At 39.5% G+C, this 26,465-nt stretch overlaps 1 protein-coding gene across 6 annotated transcripts in view; it reads left to right on the top strand.

The window, feature by feature from the left end:
* DLG2 (discs large MAGUK scaffold protein 2) overlaps positions 1-26,465 on the top strand; it is an 831,288-nt gene that overhangs the window by 213,188 nt on the left and 591,635 nt on the right. Inside the window, exon 1 of one of the 6 annotated variants that reach the window (XM_059838495.1) lies at positions 631-747. The exons of the other annotated variants lie outside the window; for them this stretch is intronic. Coding sequence (XP_059694478.1) covers positions 646-747 — 102 coding nt within the window. The 5' untranslated portion in view covers positions 631-645. Of the gene's footprint in view, positions 1-630; positions 748-26,465 lie in introns of those variants that run through there. 6 annotated transcript variants of the gene reach the window in all.

Here is a 26,465-nt window from a genome sequence, read left to right on the forward strand (position 1 = left end):
CTGAGATTCATCTATTTGAGGAAAGCAAAGGTCATCGCTTCTCTGGAGTTGCGACTGATTTGATTCTTTTTCACGGGGAGGCGCTGGGAAGGGAATCCTTACTGGAATGCATATTGATAAAGGCTGAGGATCCTGGCTTCTTAGATAAGTCATTTTTTTTCCTCTTCTCTCCACACTATGACTATGTATTGCAGCAACTCACTGGCTTTTTACCAAATCAGGAGCTGCAGTATTTTTCTTCCGATGGAATAATTTCAGCCCACTTCAGCTAGCATGACAATCTTATGTGATTGTTATGAGTAGGCGTTTACATCCTTTTACATGCTAATACTGCCACACCTGCTAGTCCCCCTCATTTCCATTTCTCTCTCTTTTTTTCCTTTTTTTCTTTTTTTTTTTCCCCCGATGTAAAAACTAATTTCCCAGAGGAAGGGAAATCCTGAGATCCGTGATCGTTGTTGCATCGTTGATTCACCAACAAAGAAGGGGATGGCTGAATGGGACCCAGGTAGAGATTCAAGCAGGCTGCTTCTGACCAGCAAGAGGAAAGCTAGCTGTTGAGCAGCATATGTTGCCGCTCCATGTGCTGTGTTAGCTACTTGTTTTCAGCCTTCAGTAGGCTGCCACTACTGCAGCACTAAAGGAATGTGCCCTATTGTTAAAAATCCTGACTGCTTTACACCAATGATTTGCCACTGCAAAGTTGCATGCACCAACAACACTTTATCGTTGATGTTTGGATGCAAGGTAGGATGTGGTTAATGTATTTAAATGCATGCTGTAACTCCTTTGAATATCTGTGCTGTTTAATTTCGTGTCTGACTAGAGATTTCAGTGCAAATTGCGATCTGTTGGCTATAAATTAGGGCTTACAGCCGGCATGCTTTAAACGTTAGAGAAAAAAAAAATCAGAAGTAAAGCTTTCTTATTTCCCAGGGTTATACGAGCAGAGATTTACACGGGAGAATTACGGATTATGAAGCATTTGTTTTAGAGTTGATTGTATACTTAGCTAACAGTGCTAAGATTGCTAAAGCACTACTCTGCTATTTGCCTGGCTTTATTGATTTGGATGTGTGTACTGTTATTACAAAAACACAATCCAGCAAGACTGAATGTATTTTTTTCCATTTATATTGCTGCCTTGGTTTTTAACCAGAAGAGCAATACTGAAGTATACAACCCTGCACTTCTCTGTGCAGAAAGAAAGAATAAAGTAAGCTCCCGTTCCCATTTTTAGGTCTAGAGGAATATCTTTAAGTAAATGTTTTCTTCTAGGGACTGGACAATTATTTATTTTCCATTTAAATTTAAATCATAAGGTGGCGCAGTTAGCCAGAGAAGTTTTTTCCTGGCTGTGTAATGCAACCCCATCCCAATTTTTTTAACAATAGGGTTGGATTGGACTATATTTTCCCCCCCATACATCCTGGCTTGATGTTTGAGTATAACCAATGTTTGCTATTTTACTGAAATAATTCAGAACTCATGACACGTCTTTAAAACTTATTGTCTTTGGGGAAAAAGTTTTGGTTCCTGGATCATTGGGTCAATCGTAATGATTTTACGGGGGGAGGGGGTTACATATTTTGTCCCATTCCTTTTCCCGCTCTCCTTAAATACTGGATGATATTAAAACTGTTCCTCTATGTCTAAATAGAGTAGGAAATGAACAGTTATTAATAAAAAAAATAATGTCAGTAATTACTTAAAATCATTAACCTCAGACTTGAACTTTGCTAAACCTCAAAAATAGCTAAGCTGCAAAAATAAAATTTTAGTTTTACAGCCCACAAACTAGGGAACAGAGTATGCTTTGTGAGTTCCTATGTGACAGAGTAATCTAAATAAAATGAAAAGACTTTATGGACTAGGTTATAGATGACTCAATGCTGCCTAAATGTATATCAGCTAGAAGTTAATGACAGCTCATGTATTTGTGTAATACCATAACTCAAACTTGGTTATAGTCAAATGCAAATTATTCGTGTACCTTCTGCTTTTCCTCTAACTATGGCCTACCTATATGTCTGGTTACTTGAGGCTTTCTTGAACTAAAGTTTCTTGTTTCTTCCCTTCTGTTTTAAATGGGTAAAAAATATGTTTTATTAGTGAAAGGGTTATAATTTAATTGCTGTGTCATGATGCCACTAGGGATATAAATAGCATTAAGAGTTTGTCAGATCAGAAGCTTTTTTTAATTGCTTTTTATAAGATTTTTTTTTTTACTTTAACTTTCAAACCTTAAGTCCTCTTGTTTTCAAATGTTAAATTCTAATTCATAAAGGTGAATTGTTAGTCAGGGGAAATTAAATAGAAGCCACCCTTCTACGAAGGTAGGCCAGTGGCCTAGGGACTAGTATCCAATTTGTATTCCTGCCTGTAAGCATGATTTTCAAAGAATATTCTTTGATGCACTTAAGTTCTTTCAAGATTTTCAGATCCTGTTAGGAGGAAGCAAGAGAACAAAAATCATAAACTCCAAACTTTTTTTTTCCCCCCTCATCTTTTAGTGCTTCAGGCTCATTACATTAGTCACAGTCAATGTTTTATCTTCTTGTGGTGATGTATGAACTACTTCTCAAATGAAATGTGGATGTGTGGTATAGAGATCATTTTCAGTGAGATGAGAAGGAGCACAAGTGAACTTATTTATCTTGGTCTGGTTCAACACATGTCCAATTAGTTCCCTTTGATACTGCCATCAAGCATGCATGAGTTACACTGGTAAATGCACAGAAATCACCTCACTCCGAACAGCTTTTTCTCATTTTTGTTTGTTCTGCAGCCTGTATATGAATTCATGACTTTTTGCTCTAGACACTTATATTTCCAGATTTATAGGTGCAGATCCATTGTTAATAGCCAAAGAAGTGTGAATAAGAAGTAAGACTGTTTCTTTTTAAATGGTTTAGTCATATGGCATGAAGTCATGGATCTAAGCATGCTCATAATATTATGACTTCTATTATCACGTGTTCTTGAACTCAGGAAAGTGTAATATCCTGAAATGACACTTTATATTCTGGGTGACAGAGGAGGAAATAGGCCCTCAGAATATAATATCTAGATAGTGGAATAGACAACAGAGGAATTCAAAGTACAGGCAAATATTTCCTAGTGCTAAAAAATAGACTCCTTTCAAAAGGACGGGGCAAGTTACAGTATTGCTTACACTTTTGCTTTGCAGTTTTTAATTTTGTGTTTCATACAGACTTCTTTTTCCTATGGTCAGAGAAGTGAGTGAGAGAAATGCACCACCTCAGAACCATCACACCCATTTATCTGTTCCCCATGCAATAGTTTTTCTGTCTTCTCATTCCTAGCAGGTGGTGCCAGGGAGGTAGTGTGGTGGGGCAGGAAGAGGGTGCACATCTTACCACACCATATGTTGCAAAGAAGGTCAGTGGAGGAGCTCTCACTGTGCCTGTGGGAAGCTTTGCTTGTCAGCTTGATCTCCTGGGTTTTGATAGTTGTCCTGGACCTTTCCTTTCAGTCATGTCCAGTTTTGTGATCCTTGACTTTGAAACTGCAAAGAATTCAGAGGAGTTTAATTTGAAAGACAGGTCAGTGTCTACCTGAATTGTCATGATTGCACTTTAACACATTTGAAGACTTGCTCAGTTTCTAGTAGAGAAGTACCCATGTTCCCATCCCAGCAGTACAGAGCTGAAGCAGAAACAGGATAAGCAGGCTGCAAAACACAGCCCTCAGGTGCCAGGAGGTGCTGTGCAGAACTGTCTTGTTCACAATCCTGCAGGGCTGGCACATGACTGCCTCTCCCCTGAGTCCATGAGAAGCTCCACAGCTACTGGACAGATTCATGTCCACAGACTGAAGGAAGGCTTGTGTGTAAGACAGGCCCATGTTTATTGATCTTCATTGAGAGGAGTGCACAGGCAGATAGCAGATTCACACTGAAGATGCTGAAACTTAAGTGCATGCTAAAATGTCAGTATATGCTTACTCACTTTGCTGAGTTGTTTTTTCAGTATTGCAGAAGAGTTATCTCCTGCCTCTCAATATCCTGTTTATTTTGCTCTTAATAAGAGTGCTGGGAAGGGATTTTAGGTTGACTGACATGTTTCTTAAATTATATTTTGGTCACAGTTCTGACTCTCAGATGGAAGTGTTATTCTACCTTGCCTCTTTTACTTCTGTATATTGAAAATAGATATTGAGAAGATTCCATTGACTTTTCTGTTTGTTGACCTTGACCAGCTATTTTGATTAATCCTACTTTCCTTTTGATTTAGGTTTATTTTTATATCTGTCCTAGCATAATTAAATTTCTTTTTAAAGCGATAAGATATACTTACCTCTCTTCCCTGTCTCCTTTCTCTCCTCCTAGCACATTTATTACAACCAGTCCTCCAGCAAAACAGCTGGTTTTGGTGGGGCTTTTTCCTACTATTTCTCAGTTTTAGCTGAAACAGCCAAATAGTGACATATTCCACTGTCCAAGGTGAGGATGCAAGTAAACCCACTTGTTTCTTCAACTGCCAGAACTTTTATGTTTTGAAAAATTATTGGAATGCAGAAGATTTTATTATTAAGACAAACATTAAGTATTATTACTGAATATCTTGACATTCCTATTTATTGTTTTTACAATTATCAAACTGTTAGAAAATTAGTAGTTTTCTGTACTGGTATTATTAGTCGTTTTAAAGAAACTCTTGTGTGCCACTTAGTTCTTACTTGCGAATATTCTCTGTATATAATTTAGATCTGGCTAGTGTAAGGAGCAGCAGTTTGAGATGACAGGAAAGTACTTCTCCAACTAGGTATGATCCATAGTAGACCTGTTTAAGGCCTTGCATGCTTTAGCTTCTTGATGTACCCACAGAACTGAAGTGCAATGGATGCAACTAGATAGAACACTCACTCAAATTCCAAATGATTTTTTGGCAATCTCCCAGCCCTGCCCATGTAGCCTGATTTTTTGCATTACAGAGTAGGCTTGGGGTGTGGAAACAGGATGCCTTTTTGATGAAACTAAGCAGAAACACACTGAGTATTCCGCAAAATCTTACATGTATTCAGCTTATAAAAGCAGATTAACACTATTTCGAAGGAAAACTTAAAACACAGGTGTGATGCTGTGGTTGAGCCCTTCTTATCAGCTCTTCATTCTGTGGATCCATTCATGCTGCTTGCTGATGTGTACCTGACCTCTGACTCCACTGATGTATTTAATTTCTGGGTTCTTAGGGGCCAGAACTGGAGAGATGTAAAAATACAATATATCCATGGTCATGCTGAATTCAGTGATCCATCTGTAGAGACTGGTATATTGTGTAGGGTTCCAGAACCCTCTGCAAGAGTTTGCTGCCTATTCATGGGCAATCAGCAGAGTAAGTCAGCTGGAACATTGCTGCCACTTGCTATGCATAACATTGACAGCGGTGCTGAGAAACCTACTTCCACGAATAATTCTTGTGAGGCTACTGTGGTGTTTAAATAAAAGTGCTCAGCAATAGAAGGAGCTGCAGAGGAGATGCAGCATTGCCATTGGCAAGAGGCTCTGAGCATGGTCACTTGAGTCTCAGAGGATTTGTGCATTAGTGCAAAATGCTCAAGGCAGGGAGAGTTTTCTTCTCAGGCATTACATTTATGCAAGCTGGACATGGGGTGTAAGCCCAAGCAAATTTACCTGGCTGTATCTTTTTATTTCTGTCAGGCATTCACTAACCCCTTACCCTTTACCCCTTCTGGCTGAAGAAGTGATAGCTCTCCAGCAGTTCCCACTCATCATCAATGACTGTGGGAAAATAACAACTACACATTTTACTCAAAGACCACCAGTCCGAGATCTTTTGATTAGCAAGTAGCAGTTTGAGGCTGTCAGGAACTCCTCCCAGTATTAAAAAATGTATAAAATGGATCCTACTCTTCAGGACTTTTTGCTCTCCACCACTGAAGAGCACTGAGAGGAGCACTGGTATCAGAGAACACTGTGGCTTTGTACATGATCCTGAGTTTCTTAACTTGAACTCAGCACGGGTGCTGCAGAAATCTATGTTATAGGAAGCACAGGATGGCAGAAGCCTAAGGAGAGGTAGGAGGCAGCAGCAGGAAGGTTCAGGTGGGACAGGTGGAAAAAATGACGTGAGGCAAGATGATGCAGAGACAGCAACTTAGGGGTAGGATGAGAAGGCAGTGGTCTGGGCAAGGGTCCTGAGGAGGCAAGCTGAAAGGGAAGCTGGTGAGGTCTGGCTAGATTGTAAATGGTAAAAAAGTTGTATTGTTAATCTTCTGTGTGACTGAGGGCATGAGCCCAAAATTTCAGGAGTTACTGGATCACTGGTCAGGAATGCAAACAAGTGTTACCATTTTCTCTTATTGGAGTGAGTTCACTTGCCAGCTGTCACCCACTGGCACTGGCCAACATCTTGGAGGGAAATGCTGAGGCATTTCTCAAAAAGCATCAAGATCAGGTGTTAAAAATACTTGTGTTTGTATGAGAGTACTGTGTTTCTCTTTCTGCCACTGTCATGCCCACAAGCTCCCTGTACACTGTGACAGAAATGGGTGGCTGGTGGGAGATACCCTGAGACAATATAAATTAAGAAAACAATGCTGAAAATGGCTTTTTAAAATTCAGGTGTCTTGTTTTGGTTTTTAAAAAGTTTTACACACTGAAAAAGAGTTCTATTGAAGGTGAGATTCCCAATCCTGACATTGTTTTGAATCAGTGATTTTTTTTCACCACATTTTGCCAGAATGTCTTTTTAGCTGCCACCAGCAGCTGGATGCTGGGCTGGATGGCTCACAGTGCTTGCTGTCATAGAATCATAGGATGGTTTCTGCTGAAGGGAATCTTTATCACCTAGTTCCAGCCCCATCTTGTTGACATGCTTCTGTCACCACAAGAGCATTCTCTGGTAGTGCAGCAGTGGAGTCTGATATTCACCACTCCAAATTACTTATAATTCACCTGGAGCTAAAGGACACCATGAATGCCCTCTGGACTGTACCTTTGACCATTTAGTCATAGTGGGAAAAGGGTTTCTTTTTTCAGCTGGAAATAAAGAGGAGCTGATTGTTGTGGTTCTTAAGTACGGCAATAAAATTTACCTATGGAAAAAGTAGGGCAGAAGGAGCATAGCTAAGGGTTACTGAACGCATGGAAGAAGTTCAGAGTTTTCTCAGGCACTTAAATTTTTTAAGGTATTTTTGCTTCAAATTATACATAATAATTACATAAAATGAGGTACTTTCAAATATAAATGACTTGGTGCTCTGCTACATGAGCTGCTTGATTTTGCAAACTAATTATTGACTAAGAGAGGGATATATATAGACATTCATCTTAGCTGTAAGAGATGTCATAGAAGAGAATGGTGATAAAGAAGTGTTATATAAATATATTTAAGTGATAATAGCAATAGAACTGAAAACTGTCACTGAACAGTTCTCCTGATCTTTGAAAAGTAGCTTTTGTGTTTCCAGTGTAGGTGTCAGAAATATTATCATGATTAAAATATATATATTTATTGCTTTCACTTTTCTGATTCTGTTTCCTTCAGCTTTAAGCATTTGCCATAGTAATAATAAACATGAAGGACAGGATTTTTCAAGAAAGCCTAGCTGGGGGTTGTGCTGAATGTAATGGAAACCTCAATGAGAAGAAAGATTACTGATGGGAATTCCTCTGACTCCCTGTAGAAGTTAATGATCTGTAATCCCAGGAGAGATGGCACAGAATGATCTGATGAAGTATTGAGGCAGCTTGAGCTATTCTTTTGAGTCACTTGGCTCTTGACTGTTCTGAGAAGCAAAGGGAAGTTAGAATTGGGAAGTAAAAATCTTAACCCACTTAAATGAGGAATTACACCCATTAGCTACTCAAATGGTCCCCACCAAGCCAGAAATGCAGGTTTTCTGGGAGACTGACTCTCAGTAAACAGGACAGTTTTTCATTTATTCCTTAAACTGACATTTCAGAAACCTTGATTCTGAGAATCCTGACAGATTGTTTTGGGGAGATTTCCTTTAGGACATGCTGACAGCTGTTCAGGGTAATTAAGAAGAAATACGCTAAATATGAATGTTCAGAAAGTCGTAAGGTACTGTCAGCACCAAAGTCCACACAGTGAATCACCTGGAGGCTCTGTAGATGTGTCTGATGTGGTAAAGAGTCTGTGCCAACGAATAGTTGCCTGAGAAGGAATGTAGACACATCACTTACCTGCAGGATGTGAGCTCATCCCCTATGGAAACAGGCTTGTAACTTCAGGCCTTGGACCAGCTGCAAATATTTAGAATATACCTATATTTCTAAGTAAAGGAGGACTAATGATTATACTCAAATACTCAATCCCTGACTTTCCATATTGAAAAATTGTTAGATATTTCCCTGGGCTGAATTTGTTGATGATCTCAAGCTCTTTCAAGACAATTTGTAGATGTGGCTTGAAGGATTGTTCACTCCAGAAACTTCTTCCAAGAGGGAGTAGGGATGAGAGTGCATCAGGGGAGATTAGTTGCAGCCTATAGGCAAACCTCTTTCCTCTACCTTCAAACACCTCCCACCCCTGCCCTTTGCCTTTTGGTGATATTTGAGAGCGTGAAGCACATCTTGTGTTCATTTATTAAAGATGTTACTTTAGTAGCAACATGGATGTGGGCCTCTCCCAACCACTTGGCCTGAGAACCAAGGGTCATGCTGAGAAACATTCAGCATAGTTGATGCAGCATAAGGGCTCCATCATGGTTCTACCACTCTGATCCTGAAAAATGTAACCAGTTAGATTTCATGTAATCGTAACAGCTCGGTCAGGCTGGGTTCATCTGGACCTGCAACCGCCACGCATGTGACAGTCCACCTGAAATGTAGCCAGGTATGCTGGGATAGAGGTCTGAGCCCAAAACTGGGAGAAACTGTGCTGAGTTCAGAGATCCTGTGTCCAGCACAGAAAGGTGCTCCACCCTCTAATCCTTCCCATCCTAGCTACTTAACCACTTAACCTTTACCAGCCACAGGTACTTCAAGTAGGAAGAGGAGTTTAAATTCAGAGAATTAAAAGATTTCATAGATAGAAAAGGCATTTAAATGAGTAATGCACTCTTGCCTACCACCTCATAAGGTTTATAACAATGCCCTGTGAACAGTATATTGTTAAACTGTGTTAGTCCTGGCCCTTACCCTGTTTATGAGAGGTACTGTCAGCTGGCAGTGAGATGACTTGAACTTTGTACACATCCCAGGGAAATCCCAGTCTGTGTAAAACATAGTTCCATAACAGGATAGTCACCTCCATAAAACATTGAAAAAATAGCCTGAGCCAGAGACGGTATTGTGACCTTGATTTAGGACAGGGAATGGGAACTCCTTCTTTCTATTCCTGGCTCTCACATGGAGTTCCTCTTGTGGCCTGAGGAAGATTGTGCCTTGCATCTCCTTCTAGAAAATCAAGTTGGTAATACCTGCCTCAGAGGAATATTAAGAATTAATAGTTATTGTGTGTAAATAGCACTGAAATGAAATGAACCAAGTAAATACAATTGGTTTAAGGACCAACATAAAGCCATGGTTAGGCAAAGATGGGGAGGATATAAGTGAAAATGGAGTGATATTAGTGAAAAATCAAAGAATCTCCCTTTTTTTTTTTCCCCCCGAGTCCCTTTTTCCACACTATTTCTTTCAGGTATACCTTGAAATACTATTATTCATCCTTTTTTTTAGGTTCTTCCTCCAGGTCTGAGGTTTCATATCCCCTCTTTTTCCCCACATCAGATTGTTGTAGATGATTTGCAAGTCCCTGCAGAAGTGGATTTGAAAGGAAAGTGCTGACAGGCTCTTATCTCCACCCATCCAAGATAGTACTGCTATAGTCTAATTTATTATATAAAATTGCTAAAGGGAAGAAGCGATTTCCAGAGCTCTGGCTGAGTTCTTATTTTGCAAAGATTATTTAAAAATAGTCGTAGGATGATGATACACAAGGAAGGAAGCTGAGAAGCAGAAGAACGAACACCTGTTGCAAGGAGGCAAAATGTGTAACTGCATCATGCAACTCTTGTGAGTGTTCAGGAATTGTGGTTAGGCTGATCACTGGGAGGGATCACATTCAGCCCAGTTCAGAGGGCCATGTGGCTCTCACACTGCACATTATATCCCAGGTTCTGCAGTCTACAATAAATTAAGAAAAGTGCTGTAGAGCTGTGTGAAATTCAGGACACAACAATCTGCAGAGCTGTGAGGGAAGGTCTTTTCAGTGTTCTTGCAGCAGTGTTTTGTGCTGTACCTATAAAATATATTTTTCCTACTTGTTTCTTTCCCTTGTCTGTGTCAGTCTTTCTGCTCAGGTTCCTGGTCCTTAGCTTAAGAAAGATAATAAATTAGCTGTGTAAGAGCTAAGCACTTGATAGCATAAGAAAGCATAGGCCGTTTTTGCACTGGCAAAATTAACTGAGGACAAATATTCCATACACAGTATTTTGGGATATAAAATAACCAGGACAATATGTTTTCGTAAGATAAAGTTTGGTGATACATTTTGAAAGATGTATTCCTTCCCAGAACAATTAAGAAAACTCAAGGGAGGAGGTGAGAGCAGAGGAGGAGGAAGAAGTTGACCTAGAAAATGCACTTGCGGGTCTAATTTTGTGTGTATGTACGTATTACAGAGGAGACTGTTGCACCACCTCCTCAAAGCCCTGGTGTTTTGAACTCTTTACTATGTGCATCAACCCCCACGTGAGTTCCAGACACGCAGGCCTTTAATTTTCCATCATTAAGGGTTTGTCTTTTCAGTGCTTGAAGATCAGAGCCCTGTAAAAGTGTTGGAAGTGAGGAGACAGAGAGGGAATAGAGACTATGAGAGAAACTTTCAGAGGATTGCAAGATCTGGTTAGGAAGTGAGAGGTTTTGTATTGAAAGTGTTTTTGTTGCAGAGCCTTCAGGCTTGCTTCCTGATGTCAGGTACATCTGCAGGGACAGGGGAACAGCATCTTCATCACAGAGCTGGGACTTGAACCTTAGGCTATTGCTCCTTGTGTTGGGGGCAGCTTCCTAAAACCGAGGTTTAATTTGCTGTCTATGATAGCCTAATCTGAGTGGATCTGATGTATAAATCTCTTACTGATACTAGATTGCACCACTTTTTGCATTAGCAACCACTTTCTGTGCAATTGGAATAAAAACTTTGTGTACTGAGCCAGAGAAATGAAGATGCTCTCAAACTAATCCACGTTCTGCGTGCAAATACCAGCTGTTTCTGGACTGTTTTTATTCACTGGCAGGGACAGCATAGGGCTCCATGAGTTAATAAAGTTTCTGTTATTAGATGAGAATTAGTTGTCCTGTAGTCTGATGAGTTTTCTTCTACTGTCTTCAGTTATTCATAAAAGAAAGGAGTGCAGATAGGAATGGGTCATCTCACATCATAGGAATGCATCAAAGTAATCACAGAATCTTAGAAATGTTGATTGGAAAGAACCTCTATAAATGACCTCATCCCAGCTTCACTGAAAGCAGGAGAAATGAGATGTGATTTAGCATGCAGCCAGACACCTCTCTTTGCAGAAGAAATGGTTTGGGTTTTAAGTAATGCCAGGTGAAATATCACTGCAGCTAAAACATAAGGAAATATGGGAAGCATAAACCAGAGTTTAAAACTAGGGAAAGGAAGTTGACAGTTCTGAATGTTGCTCCCTGTTCTTCCATTGATCTAATAAACATGAGTAGGAAGTTGATTTGTCCTTTGCTGATTAAAGCTGGGAGTGTTGCCAGGGACCAGAACGGTAGGGGCTTCTGTCTCCTTTTATGCCTCCATTTATGAGTTCAGAAAGAGTTTGTGAGACTCTAAGGTCAAGATCCTTGAGATAATTAGGTACCAGCCCCCTTGGCTTTCGACGGGAATTGAGTACTCCTAAGGATCTGCCCATGCAGAATTTAATTTTCTCCAGTGCTTCCTTTATTCAGCCTATCCCTTATTTCCTCCTTTGCTTTACTTCTCCAATATGCATATATGCCTTCTCTGCTGTTCCTGGCTCTTACTTCAAATTCACTGTTAGACCCCAGGTCAGTTGTTTTGGTTGGTTTGGGTAGGGAAGTTAGGAGGGCACTCCCGGAGAGACTCACAAACAGGAATAGGGATATGTGTCCATAACCTGTCATATATACTGACATACAAACAAGCAGGTCACTAAACTCTGCTCTCACCTGGTAGATTAGTAATACTCCCACTCTAAATTCTGAAACTTTGGTGACTATAGGTGCTTTGGATGATGGTGGGTGGATGGGAGAAGCAGAATGTCTGTTTAAGGCTGTAAACTGCATTTGAAAGTGTCAAAAATGTTTGTGATGCAGAGGCTATTTGCCTTATATAGAAAATTCATGTTGTCACATCCCTGAAAGTTCTTATGCAAGATTAAGAAGTCAAACAGGTCTTTCACTGCTGCATAAATAATAACACGACTTGTAAAAACTCTAATAACTTAAATCTAGCTAATGTATTTTAAGCATTTCTTTATTAAGAAGGCTTTAACTCCTTGAATTAATTGCAGCTAAAATTAAAATAAGGCAAGAAAAGGGACCAGATTCTGCTTTTATTTTCCTGCATAATTTATTCCACTAGTTAGATGATGAGAAGCTGATGCAGAGACGCAGGCTGATATTGTGTTGTAGTGAAATACCCTCCATGTTAGTAATTCCAGATTTGGCTAAACCTTGTAAATGACTGATTTAAAGACCGAGGCACAGCACTTAATAAGACTCTATTCCTTTGGGGAGTTGAGCTGCAGAAATTATGGTTAGGACATTTTGAGTTGCTTTTCTCAGACCTCAATCAGACTTGGTATCTAAAGAAATGTGGTAATTTTGTCTGAACATATTGTCTTTTGGAGTGGCACAAAGCCCTGTCTTCTCTTGCTTTTCCTATAATAAAATGGCTCCACAGAGCATCAAATGAGTATTGAGTATAACACTACATGTGGCCCCCTGGTATCTGTTGGATTTTAGTTGGGTTTAGGGCACAAAATTTACCAAACAGAACTACTGCAGTCATAAATTAGGTAGCTCTTTTGAGTACAAGTCACAAGTACAAGCTTGCAAAACTGACAAATTAGAGTAAACACAGCATTTCATCAGTGTTCTTTAGCTATTACATTGTTATCTTCTGCATGTGAATAAAAGTTCTGATAATCTTCATTCATCAGCTGCAAAGCAAAATTCGTTTTCCTGTTGTGACTAATGTGGAAAGGTTTCTTTTCACTCAAAAAGACTGCCGTGTACTGCAAAGAATAAGAAAATAATGAAGCTGTTGCAGGACAAAAGAGAAGGTGCTGAGAACTGGAAAGAGCTGAATGTTTTTTGAACTTGTAACTCTTCAAATTACATTTTCTCTGTGTGAACTTTTGAAAATGAAGTGAATATCTCCTGTTTCTAACAGTGTGCTTGAACCTGTGGTGTGCAACTAGAATAATTCTATGTCTGACCCATGATTATATAATGATGCTCAAAGTTGCAGTGCCATTCCCAAAAGAAAAAGACCTTATATGTTCATATTTATGGTTTAACAGGTGAGATCCCAAAAGAAGAGCAAAACACTTTATTTTTTTCAATGTGTTTTCGCTAATGCTAAAAATATGAGCTATAATTAAACGCTCTAAATATGAGCCGAGACGCCTGAGCTCGACAGCTTTTTGGTTTGAAACAACCACCCTCCAGGTGGTGGTGACCTTCTGGCAGTGTTTGCTATCAACTACAGCTGTTTTCATCCCTTCTTTGGCTGTAGATACCCCACTCTGCTTGCCTGCAGAGATTATACAAACAACCATTTAGCAGCTTGCTCTGAGCTACCACTTGACCCCTAAGGAGGGTGCAGACTGCTTAGAGACACATTGACTTGCTGCTATTCCCTGCTCCAAAGTGCACTGTCGTGCTCAGCTGCTGTCTGCACAGGTCAGGTTCAGGTGCAATCCCGCAATGGAAAACACACTTCAGAACAGATGCACTTTAGAAAACTGGCAAGTGGAAAAAGCTCGGAATTATTTTCAGGAGCTCTGTAACTATAGCTATATATTTTTTTGTTCTAAATGTCTATATTTAGGAAAATCCTTTGGAAGTGTATTGAGAACTTCTAGTTACTGGGCTTAGGGAAAAATTATATCAAGCTGTTTGATATTTGCGCTGGGAATGCCTCTGCAAATGGGAATTGCCTCTGGAAATGCCAATCTCTAATATATGAATTGTGTGGGTCAAAATAAGGGAAGACCCGGGAGCTTGTCCCATGGATCTTGGTGACAATTCTTTCCTTCTTCGTGCCTCTTATATCACTGCAGATAAGCATTGAAGAGAGATCTCTGTTTTGGCTACCCAGCTATTTCAATCTATAAGTTCTGATCTCTTGAGACTTTAGGAACAAAGCCAAAACCCTTCAGGTACCAAGAGAGGCTTTGGCTTACCTAGAAACAAGATATCTTTACTGTCCTTCAAACTCTTCTTAAAGCCTCATATGAGTAGTATAGAGTACTGATTTGGAGGTCTTCAGCAGGCATGAAGGGAGAAATACAAATCTGGGGAAATGTCTTTAGTTTGGATTAACCTTCTCTTGGTTTCGGTTGAGATTTTTGTTGGATTCCAAAGTTTCATATGAACTTCTCAATGAAAAGCTTTAAGTCTGGGTTTTCTTCTTGGAATTTCTTTCCTGGAATGTTTTTCTTATATATATGAAAGACAAGCATGGATAACAGCAATGAAATTAGAAAATACCTGGAGTGGTCTTTGTGCGTGGGTGGTTTGTTTGGCTGCTTTGTTTTCCTGGCTTGAGGAACTGTACATTTGTTCTTTTATCTTGGAACTGTACATTTCTTCTTTTATCTTGAAAAGAAAAACTCTAAAAACCAAAAAACAGCTTCAATTTGTGCTCTGCTGTTCCACTTTCTAAAGATGTGGTGTTCTGCTTTCAAAATAAAAAGCTCCTTTTCTCTTGAAAATTTTTCAGCACTGTAGTTGAAAATCCAAGAAATTCATAACATGGTCCTGTCTTCATCCTACGATGGCATAGTAGCCTATCTTCCTGTGCCTTCACTTGGTTTTTCAAGGGCTTCAATTGGCTACTCCAAAGCTGTAGTGCCATTGATTGTCATTCAGCCTCCTGTGAGTAAAACCATATTTGTTGTTACTGTATCCTTCAGGCTGACTGAACTAAGCTAAGTGGTGTGTGGCTGTTTACTCTCATCTGTATAAAATGTTAACCCTTGACTCAAGGAGACAATAGAGCTCTGATTTCTTCTGTTCCTGGCCCTGCCACAGGCTTCTTCTCTGGCTTCTGTGCATGACCTATTACTCAATCTGTAGGCATACTGCAATATTGCCTTACCTACTGCCACTACCTAGTCCTGTTTTGGCAGCACAATTGATGCTTGCCGGTGATTCAGTTTTATGCTGATTTCACCAAAAGCCGCAGCAGTATTGCCATTGTGTGGGCACCCATGTGGGATTGCATTAAGCAAGTACTCTACTGCAGAAATATTCCTTCAGTCCAGTCAGTGACAAAGGCAGGAACAAAGCAAAGAGAGGGCTGAAGGAGGTACCTTCTCCCACCAAACTTCTCGGCTTGAGCATCTCCACTACTAAAAGTGTTGCTGATTATCCCTTTAAGGGAAAAATGTTAATATACAAGATCTAATTACCTCTGTCTAAGCTGATACGCCTACAGCACCTTTTATATAACCCAAACAGTTGAGTTCCAATTATACAATTATAATTTAACATATATTCACTACTATTCCTTTAGGGAGGAGACTTATACTGAATATTTTAACTGAACTCCTTTCTCAATATGGACATATATATGGTAGGGTCTCAATTAATTACGGTGCCAAAAACTTGAATTGTTTTTAGTTCTTTAATGTTTTTAGTTCCTTTGAAGTGGATGTTTTTAGTTCCTTTTTACTTCAGTAAATGAGCTGGCTCTTCAGAAAGCCCATTTTCCATATCTTCAGCACTGACAGCAGTCTCTGTATGTGTATCTCAAACTCAGGCTTTGAAGCTCATGTTCTTGGGGTCAGCAGTGGCCCATGACTGCAATTAGATCAATAATGATCTCTCCATACTCAGTGGGAGCATCCTCTGCTTTGCAAACAGCCTATGGCAAGGTCCAGGTCTCTCGAGAAAGCGACGTGTTCAAATGGGGAGGAAAGGCTGCTGCTTATTTAAATGGGATGTCTTGCTCTAAAGGTTGAGAGCACAAAAGGTTGACTGCCCCTTTACTGAAAAGGCAAAGGGCTCCAACAACCATTCTTCTTTTCTGATAACTTCATGCAACTTCTGTAAGAGAGAAAAGCCCTCATCAGGATGACTTGATGAAGGCTGCTTGCTGCACACTTTCAGTCATTAATATCAATGAGGTTTGTAGGTCAGCTCTTCTGAAAACCCAGAGCCTAAGTTTGGAGCGAGGAGTCTGAGTGTATTCCTATGCTCAGAGCTAACTCAAGTTTTCAGAACAGCCAGGGGAAGTTAGAACTTTACTTGATAGAGCATAGGAGAAGAGATGAACCAAGAAACAGCGAGTTTGAGGGCAACCCTGGTGAGCAAGGCTGGGAATTGCTGGTGCTCCCCATGGTGGATTAAATGTATGTGGGGTGATAACAACTGCTGGAGGGGAGGAATCAGGTCTCAGAAGTGTTCTGCTCCTTTCCACACCTCAGCATCAGCCTATGCCAGGGCTGGCACCGTCTGCAGTGCAATGGCAGAGCTTGTGCTGAGTTCATTGCTGCCATGGAGGTTGCCTTACCAGCATCTGGAACACCTGGTTTAACACTGATGCAGTGTTTTCTGTACTACACTGTAGCCATTTCTGCACAGTGACTCAAGTTTAAAATATCCCCTGCTTAGACAACCAACTTTTGGAAATGTTGAATAAAATATCACATTGGGCTGTACCCATCAGATAAACAGAGTTCTCGCCCAAAGAAAATGTGAACATCATTAATTACAAGGCAAAACTGAATCATTACAACATTGTACTTGTGTTATTTTGAATATACAAACCCAAAAAATCTGGAGGTCAAGTTCCCATGGCAACCTTGACTCTGCTGCCTGTATGCACTGTGTGTGTATGTTTGTGTAAAATAGGAGCATGCATTATCCTGATCAGAGTGTTTTAGGACTTGCTGGTGAGGAAGATGTTAATCAGACCACAGATATCATCTTAAAAGTGATTTAGTTTTGCTATTTCTCTAACCAAGTGTTAAAACATAGAGGAGATTTTTAATTTCTGTCCAGTCTGCTAAGTATTCCTGCTAAAACATAATGCCTGAACCTTGTCATAAATGTGATCTATTACTGTTCAACTTTAGCTGTGCTTGTGACAGACACCCTGCAGCCATGAATCTTAAGAGGGAGTGAGATGAAATTGGCATCCATTTTTTTTGAGCGAGTTCACTAGAATCAAACATTTGGTTGCACATTGCACTCAATCCTAATACTTAACACTGCTGAGCTAATTTCACCCATAAAGATTTTTTTCAAGGTCAGACATTGTTTGCCGATCCATCAAGGATTATGGAGGGTGCAGGAGTCTGGTGACGTAGCAGAATTGTTCCCATGATGTCCTGACCTGGAGTAACTGCCAGGTGATACCTTACAATGTCATCTGAGGGAATGGCATTTTCAGGAGGTGTTCCCATGAAGCACTCTTAGTCTCTTCATCTCCTTCTCCCTCCTCACCCATGTTCAGTTTTTCCCAAATGTCCCCATCAGCCATCACTCTCTTGCAGAACACGGTGGCCCAGTGATCAGGGGAGGGAGGTGTTAAATGCTGATGTGGGGAGAGACCAACAGCTGTAAGAAATTTAATTTTTTTTTTTTTTAGCAGGCAGAGTGAATAGGGGGAAGTTTTGTGATTAAACAGCCCCGCCACATATTATATCCTTGTGAAACATGTCTGGATGGTGAAGGCATTAAAGTGTACTATTCATTTTTATGACTATCATGAGATTCTGTCAATGGCATGTTCCTGGTAGTGAGCTTTACAAGTATTATGTAAAGTGCTTTTCAAAACGACACCCTATTATATTTTTTCCCCTATGCTTGCCTTTAGCTTTATTTTCAGTAACATAATTCTTCAGGGTGGTGGCTCAGAAAGAGGAATAACACTTTGAAGGAAGAACTGAAGGTGCAAAACTTTTCCTATACAAATAAATACACATCCTTGCATCTACTGAATATGACCATATTCTTGCTGAACTGCTGTGTAAAGTCAAAGGAGACATTAAACACACATAGCATAAGCATAATGTGTGTATAAATATATTCTGAGCAGACACACAGAATAATATAGAATTTCTAAGGTCTCCAAGATATAAACCAAAGGACAGAAATTAGGAGTCACTGTGTTGAAGAGCTGTGAGTATATAAAGCAGATGTAAGTATTAAATCACTAAGAATTCTAAATCTAAAGAGCAGAGAAATATGAAGCAAGAAACGTCAGAAAAATTCTATCCTGTTGTCATTGGGGGTGTGGGATTAAATGTTAGAACAATTCAATTAGGAAATGTCTTCAGATGGTGAATTGCCTTTAAATATAGGAAAGCTGGATGTACTGAAGTAGAGCAATTATTTCTGTGCTTTAAGTACACATTGTTTTGCTGTGAGTCATGAGGTCAAATAATATTTAGCCTCTAAAACTTAGCATCCTGCCAAAATTAAAAAGCGTAGAGATTTCCTGCCAACACAATTCTGAACTGGTATTTTTATTTCCTTGGATATAGCACAAAAGCAAAAATGTATATTTATGCCCCTGAAGGCACTTGAAAACATAGCGCAATTATAATCCTCAGATGTCTTTCATCATAATTACTTTTCTTTTGTTTGTAGTTAAAATTTCTGTATTTTTTTAAAAAACAGGTTTGAAATTAAACCTTACAATCAGGTGTGATATATTTGCAATAAGCCTAATGACAAACCTTTTTTAGATTAGTTGTCTCTGATATAATCAGTGGATACCTTTGTGCTCATGTCAGTAAGACACAGTCTTTGGGTCGGGGAGGTGACATCAGGTTTCAGTGGTTATTCCCAGCTAGATGAAATCAGGCATAAAAGAGCCCTCTTGCAAATGCTGTCAGAACAAAGGGATTGCTGAACAGGATTCAGAGAAGGAACAGAAAATACATGGAGAAGGAGAGTGAAACACTTCAAAGCCTGCCTCACCAAGGCTAGAATTCTCCAGGAAGGTGGAGCATAACGAAAGTGACACCACTCTAGGTTTTCAAGCTGTGAATGCCAGTACAATGCAGATCCTTTTCTAACAATTGCTGGGTTAAAATCCTCTGTCTTTGAGAGTTTTATTTGTCCCAGCCAAAAAGACTATAAAACTGAAGCAAAGGATGTAGAGTGCTCTGTGCCCCATAAGCATGGAATGTGAAGAGTGGCTTTAGTTGGAGATCCAAAAAGCTGTGGAAGCTGTGAGTGGTGTTCCTGAGGGTTGAGTCTCTGGAGAGAGATCCCGTTGGTTCCGTGCCCACGGAGACGCGGGTGTGCTCTGCTGCGCTGATCCTCAGCGTGCGCCGCAAACACGCGCTGACTCCGTCTTCTGTGTCACGGACACCCCGCCTTTGTTTTCTGCCAGTCATTCAGCTGGAGCTCTTCCAAGAGCACATCAAGCCTTCTCAGCTTTCCTGTGGCACAAAATAGTGGAGGAGGGATTGAGCGTGCCCAAGGCACATCCCAACACCGCTCTTGTGACTTGGAGAGTAAACAAAGCTCAGGAACATCACTAAGAATTCTGAAAGGAAAGATGTAAGAATTTGATAAACAAAGGGAAGAACCAAATTCAGACTCAGAGTAATGGGTGGACAATTATGTCCTAATTGAGATCCTTCACACTGTAGGGGAAAAGAGCTGTGTACGGTATCACAACTCTGACTGCAGCAAAAATCATGGGGAGTTTGAGAAGCATAGTTAAAAGAAGCCAACCCACTGGGTGTCACTAAAGGAAAAATGTGAGAAGGAGGATGGATTATATCACTTTGCAAAAGTTGGCAAGAGCCACAATGTGTGCTGCTCAGATTAATCCTCACAGGAACAATGAGCAGCAGTTCATTTGGAGATAAATACACTATTGAACTGGAAGTAAATGGGTCAGTTATGAAGTTGGCCATGGCACACACACTACTACATTGCCAAAAATAGTTGTTTTCACTCTGCTAGCCTTGAATACTGGATAGTAAATTTACTAGTGGTAGTAACAGAATTCAGTGCTGCACTTATTGCAGTTATGGAGGCCTGGACACATCAGTGTGTAAAAGCTGAACAGGGAAAGGGGTCTCTGAAGAGCAGAGTTTAGTTAGGAATCCTCACACTAAACAAGTGTTGAACTAGCTGGATGATCAGCACATGGCAACCCACTTGTAATGGTACTAAGGAAAATTTATTTCTTTTACTAGTGGAAAATATGGGACATTCTTTTCCTCATAAAGATGACCCCTAAAAATGGAGAAAGCAGAGTGGAGGTTGGAAAAATATCCTCCAGGGATAACAAACCTGCCAAGACACAGAGATTTATCAGCATTTTATATGTCATCCCATACATCCCCCAGTGTGTCTGTGGTTGATATGTCACCACACCTGTAGGAAACCCATGACTTTCTCCAGTGACAGCTGAGGGCCACACAGCCCTCAGGCTGCTTGTCTTTAGTGTCCTCTGTCACTAAAATGGCATAAACACCATCACCTCAGCTGATGAGCATGGTTACAGTCTCCAGAGGCATCAGGAGACATGTGGAGGGCAGCCAGTCTCCCATTCACATGTTTCAGTAAATTATCCTTTTCCTTAGGACTATCAGAGCAAGCACAGTTAATAGCTTTGGTAAGAACAAAAAGAAGGGTAACCTATTTCAGTCAAAATTTGTGCCAGATAAATTTTATGAGCTTGATATATCAATAGATATTTTAGAAAAACATTACATTAATGCTTTTTCCACCCCGGCATATTTTTTCTTATTATTATATTTTTTCTTATTACCTTATTATTTATCTTATTCTCTTATTTTCTTATTATTTTTTGAGTTGTGCTGGACAACCAAAATCTTTCACCAGGAAGCACATCTGTGATATCTTCACAGGCAGCAGGACCAGAAAGGTTAGAAAGCTGTTTCCAGACGCTCTCTGGAACAAAGAGGGCTTCTGGGTCAAGGCTGAACTAGTTCTGTTATGTGATATATTTGCTTTCTGGGGGTACTGGTTCTTAATCTCCTGGATCCATGCTGATGCCTGTGTCTCAATGCACATGGTTTGTTTGAGGGGAGAGCAACAGAGGAACATCAACATTTTAGTCTTACTACACAATTTGGAAAGCTGAGAGAATTAGAGGATCTTATATCATTTACTATCTGCATAATTGAAATGCTAAATTTCTTTCAATCTTCTTATTCTACTCTGTGAAGCCTGAAAAAGACTATGGCAGTACAGGTGATAAGGACCAAACAGCTGACTGTAGTAAAGAAGAAGGCTTTAGATTGTGGGTGCAAATATCTCATGCCCCTATTCCTGGGAAATCACTTTAAGCTAGTACTGACCACAAACTGATGCTTTTGGAAATCCTCACTTTTTCACAAATGAAACCTTTTCATTGTTTCTGAAATTTATGACTTACAAACTGCATATAAATCTGTAAGAGAACTGCATGTTTGTAGACGAAATCGTTCATGCAACTGACAAAACTTTAGAAAAAAAAATTGTCCTGAGCCTAAATTTGTTTCCTAATAACTGGAATTTAATAACTAGTCTGGTCTTGAAGGAGACATACACAGTGGCTGCCAGAGCAGATGCAAGGTAAGACACCAGAAAATGACTACATTTGGCAGTGGCACAAATTTAACACTCATTACCAATTTTGGAAAAGGTATCTGGAGCAGATAGGAGTTGGACATTACAATAATTTCCAAAATTTTACAGATAAAATATAATAAAATGAAGGTCATTTAGAGTGAACAACCCATGGGAGAAGGTGCAAAACACATTGAACTTGCTTCAGTATCAGTGGTTGAAGTCTTGCAGAATATACCATCTTATAATATGCAAAAGAGGCTCATGATGGTTGTTAGGAAAAAAAATATGGCTCTCCAGAAGAAAACCCAGGCCTTTATTTGTTTACATTTTTAGGGCAAAGAAAAGCTCTACAATCCCATATGTTTGTGCTTGATAATTAGCCATGGATCAGAATATGCTTCTGTGAAAGAGGAGCTCATGTATATGATCCATTTCTGTGGTAATAGTCAAAATGGCTGAGTAATGGCTGAGAACAGACCCTAGTTTACTGAGCTTGTGTTTAAGTACTTTTCAATAAAGATTAGTTCTAATCATGTAGTCTCTTATCCCCATAATTCCCTGTGTCAATGGCTGGTCAAAACAATGTGCAAAACCCCTTCAGAAGCACCATTGCAAAATCAATCAGCAGTGGTGCTCCCTAGTCACCACTTTGAAATTCCAGTGTGCCTCCAGTGAAGTGGTTGTTGCTGATAACTCTGATTAAGAGAAACCTGTGAACACATGTGTTTGCATTGCCAGCAACCAGCTCTAAATCACTGGATGCTTTCAAATGGGAAAAGAAGAGTACATAATTGATATTGTTTGAATTCCTGGCTGCTTGTACTTCAAGTAATGGTATTGTGCACCTCTGGTAGGAGAAAGCAGCTATGTATACACTGTGGAACAGAAGGTGCTTACTCATGACTGCACTACATGAGTCTGGCTCCTAGAGCAGTTTTTTCCTGGAAGGATCCAGCTGGAATTACACAGAAAAGTGAGGAGTACATGTAACATGTAACTTCTAACAGTGAGGATGATGAGGGTCCAGGCTGAGGTTCCTCAGCCTCCTTTTTTTGGGTGATTCAGCCATTTCCAGAAGTAGTAGTGCTCCAGCATTGCAGCAGGTCCAACCAACCATAACAGGGTGCAGCTTGAACAGGGAGCACACAAAACAACTGCATTTGCATCCATTTGACAGCTACAGTATTGTTTCAGTTGAGATGTGTTGGACAGAAGCCATAGCTCTGGAAATCTCCAAACAACCTCTAGTAAGGATACTTGTTAGAGTGACCAAAAGGATGTTAGCTTACATGTGTGATGTTTTCTGACCATTAATATTTGGGTTGGAATGAAAGGCATGCTTTGGGGAATGTTACTTTAATGGGTGAATTTCCCAGACAATAGAGCAATTTCATTTCTAAGCCTCTCAGCAGGTATCAGACAAGGGATAAAAAAAGCTCTTAGAAGATCCCTGGGAAACAAGTAGTCCCTCAATGCCACATGAGCATCAGTGAACTGATTTAATTTTATCCATTTCATGAATGAAGTGTAGTACTAGGATTAGAGAGAAGTGGTTTTGCAATAGTCATATCTTATGTTTTTCTATGGAACGAATTAGTTGGAAAAAGAGATGGTTTCTGCAATGAAAGTATAGAAATCATGATTCTCTAGAGCAGCAGTGAAAAGTAGTAGGTTAGCAACAGAATAAGTTTGTACTTGGTAGCCCACATGAAGGCCTGACGTCTCTCGTCTTTTCTAATACTTTTCTTTCATTTTGTTCCTCACCTTTCTTTTCTATCATTTGTTCCCCTAATAATCCTTTCCCTCCAGTTCATCCAAGACTGTGTCAAGCAGATACTGGAGTAGCTAACAAGAATCATCCTTGGTGGACCTTGTGGAGCAGGAACACAGCTATATTATAATGTAGGCCTGCTCTGAACTCCAGAGGATTCCTTGAATCCAGTGATGCTCTTTTCCACAGTTCCTCACAAATCTTTTGTTGTTACAGAAGCAATTGGATTAACAGGAGACAGCGGCAGTGATTTTTTTTCTGGGTTTGATCCCAATGTGGATTTCTATCCTCTCCCAGTTGCACTCATTCTTTTGAACCGTTCTCTGTCTGTGCCTCTGTGCGTCACTGTGAGTTTAAAAGTTCCAGTTTCATTCTGTGTCACAAGTATTTGTGTCAGTCAAGTATAATAATACATGGTAGCAAGCGTAGAAGCTTTAACCTAATCATAGCTGTCACTTAATAACACCACTTTTTGATGAAGTGGGAGATGAAGCCAGAACTGGTTGAGGTACAAACAAAGTTGCTGCCTGTTTTCTTGGACCTTTGGGACTTGACTTTTGCTTAAATCCAAGAGGGCATGAGACATGGAGACAGTCAAAGCATGACTGCTGAAACCCTATATGCAGTGCATCATCCTAGTGCCCACATCCAGATCAAGAATTGGAAGGGGAGGTAATTTCTAACATGTTTATTATGTAAAACATGTGCACAAACTGAGGCACTGGGTACACTGGCATAATTATCCACCATGAGAATGGATACCCTGGTGCTGAATGTGATTAACCTGCAAGCAGAGCCAAGAACTATTCTTGTTTCAGAAAGCCTATGTTAAACCTGCCTGCCTGTGAAACTGTGCTCAGTGCTGCTGTAATTGCACTCATTGCTGGCATACATTGTTAATAACAAGCATTTTTGCTGCTGTAGACAAGGGTAAAATGTAAAGATGTTGCAGTGAGCCAAAGCTTGAAAGCCCTCACTTAGCTTGTATGCTCAGGATTTAAACTGCTGGGGAAACTTTGTCTCTGGCTATTTATTAATACATACAACATGTTCTTGGAAACCACTCCACATTTAACAGCAGTTAAACCCATCTGCTGCTTCTGAATTTTCATTTCATTCACAAGCCTGTTTTAAAAGTATTTTTGGACATGTCTCCAATGTGCTATCAGCTGTTCATTATTCTGTTGTAAATTGATAAAAAGGATGACTCAAATTTTAAAAGAAAATTGTAGCCTCCTATATATTTTTGAGCTTTTCATTGAAACTTGCCTTTCTATCATTGTCTGAAATAAATTAAATTTTTAGTTTAAAAGCAATTATTCACCATGGAAGTTCATCCCCTCGTGCTCAATTCTGTGGAATTCATCCATAGTAGTTACATCACTGGCATGAGGAACAGGCGTGACCTTAGCACCATGATCACAGATACTGTTCAGGATACTGAAGTTCCTGTGAGTGCAACAATTTTTCATGGCTTTATTTAGAAATACTATCACCATTTTCCTTGCACATCTCTTCTCCCTGTGTTCCTATTTTATTACTTTACTTTGCATAGCAATACTTCAATGCCCTCTACATATGATTAGCAGAAACTATTTAGACTTTCATGAGATCTCTTTTTGAAGATTTTTTTAAACAGAAAACTTGATTTTCCTCATTTTTATTGGTGTGGTTGACTTTATTTATAACTCTGCATGATGTTCTTGTATGAAGGTAATATTTGTCAGACTGTGGGACTTACGGGTATTTAATAGGCACTTTTTTTTTTCCATGGCAATAAATTGATCCTTCCTAATCTACAGATTAACAAGGCTTTCAAGACTATAAGAGTATTTAAATCCTTCTAAAATTGGTGTACTTCAACACTGAAACTTGTTCAGCTCTGGGTCTTGTATAAAACTTTTATTGGGTTTTGGATTTTTGGATTTACAGTAATTCATTACATTTAGGAAACCTGAAATATTTTTTTAAATTTTTAGTTAAAGAGCAGGAGATTTAGATTTTCTATGGAATAACCCCTTCAAATTTTAAACTATATATTTGCATTTAATAATAGCTTGTGTGAATAACAATGTCTGTTAGAAAATACTTCCTTTAAATAAAAAAAGACTTTTTGGGGTGCTATTCAGTTCTCCAAGATAGGTATATAGTCCTATTTTAGATGTCCTGTAAGATCTGAGGTGTGCATATGGCTGTCAGAAATGACAGAAGGAAACCCATTCTCTTTTGAAGAAGCAGCTGGAGACAAAACAATTCTTTAATGCACCTGATGCCATGAGACAGCTCTGTTTGGGAAACTCAGTCTTACCTTTAGGGTTGCCACATTTGTAGCTCACATTTTGATGCTTATGAAGAATTCTGTTTTAAAAGCTACTTTACTTGCATTTGAGTAGAGTTTATTCAAAAGATATTTTTAATGAAGATTATTACATTTCTACAACCACTACATCCACTAGTGGCGCAGTACTAGTGTAAAATCTTACCTTGGAAGCAAGTATGTATTTATTTTATTTTAACTTAGCACAGAGGAATATGCCTTTTTCTTTTAGCTGGTTATAATCATCTGGTTCCAAATTAAAATTGCTGGAATTACTAGGGAATAAACCTCTCATGGAGCAAAAGCCTGTATGATATGGAAAGGACTGGAGACCTTCAGTGTTTCAGCACCCAAGCAGTTAAAGGTTTTTTTCATAAAAGTAAATTTGGAGTGATTTCCCCTGTTTTTCTCTTGGTTGAAAACAACTGATCACTATCCCTATGTAATATCCTGTTTTCAGTCTCCCTTAGGTGACATTCCTCTTCTGTAGATTTATTTTGGCTTTTTCAGTGCTTATCTTAAAAAAAAAAAGGCCCAAAATGATACAGTTCTGCTGGTGTCTCATCGTCAATGATTACAGCACAGTAGTTACA

Source organism: Haemorhous mexicanus, chromosome 2, assembly GCF_027477595.1.
Source record: "Haemorhous mexicanus isolate bHaeMex1 chromosome 2, bHaeMex1.pri, whole genome shotgun sequence".
NCBI lineage: Eukaryota > Metazoa > Chordata > Aves > Passeriformes > Fringillidae > Haemorhous > Haemorhous mexicanus.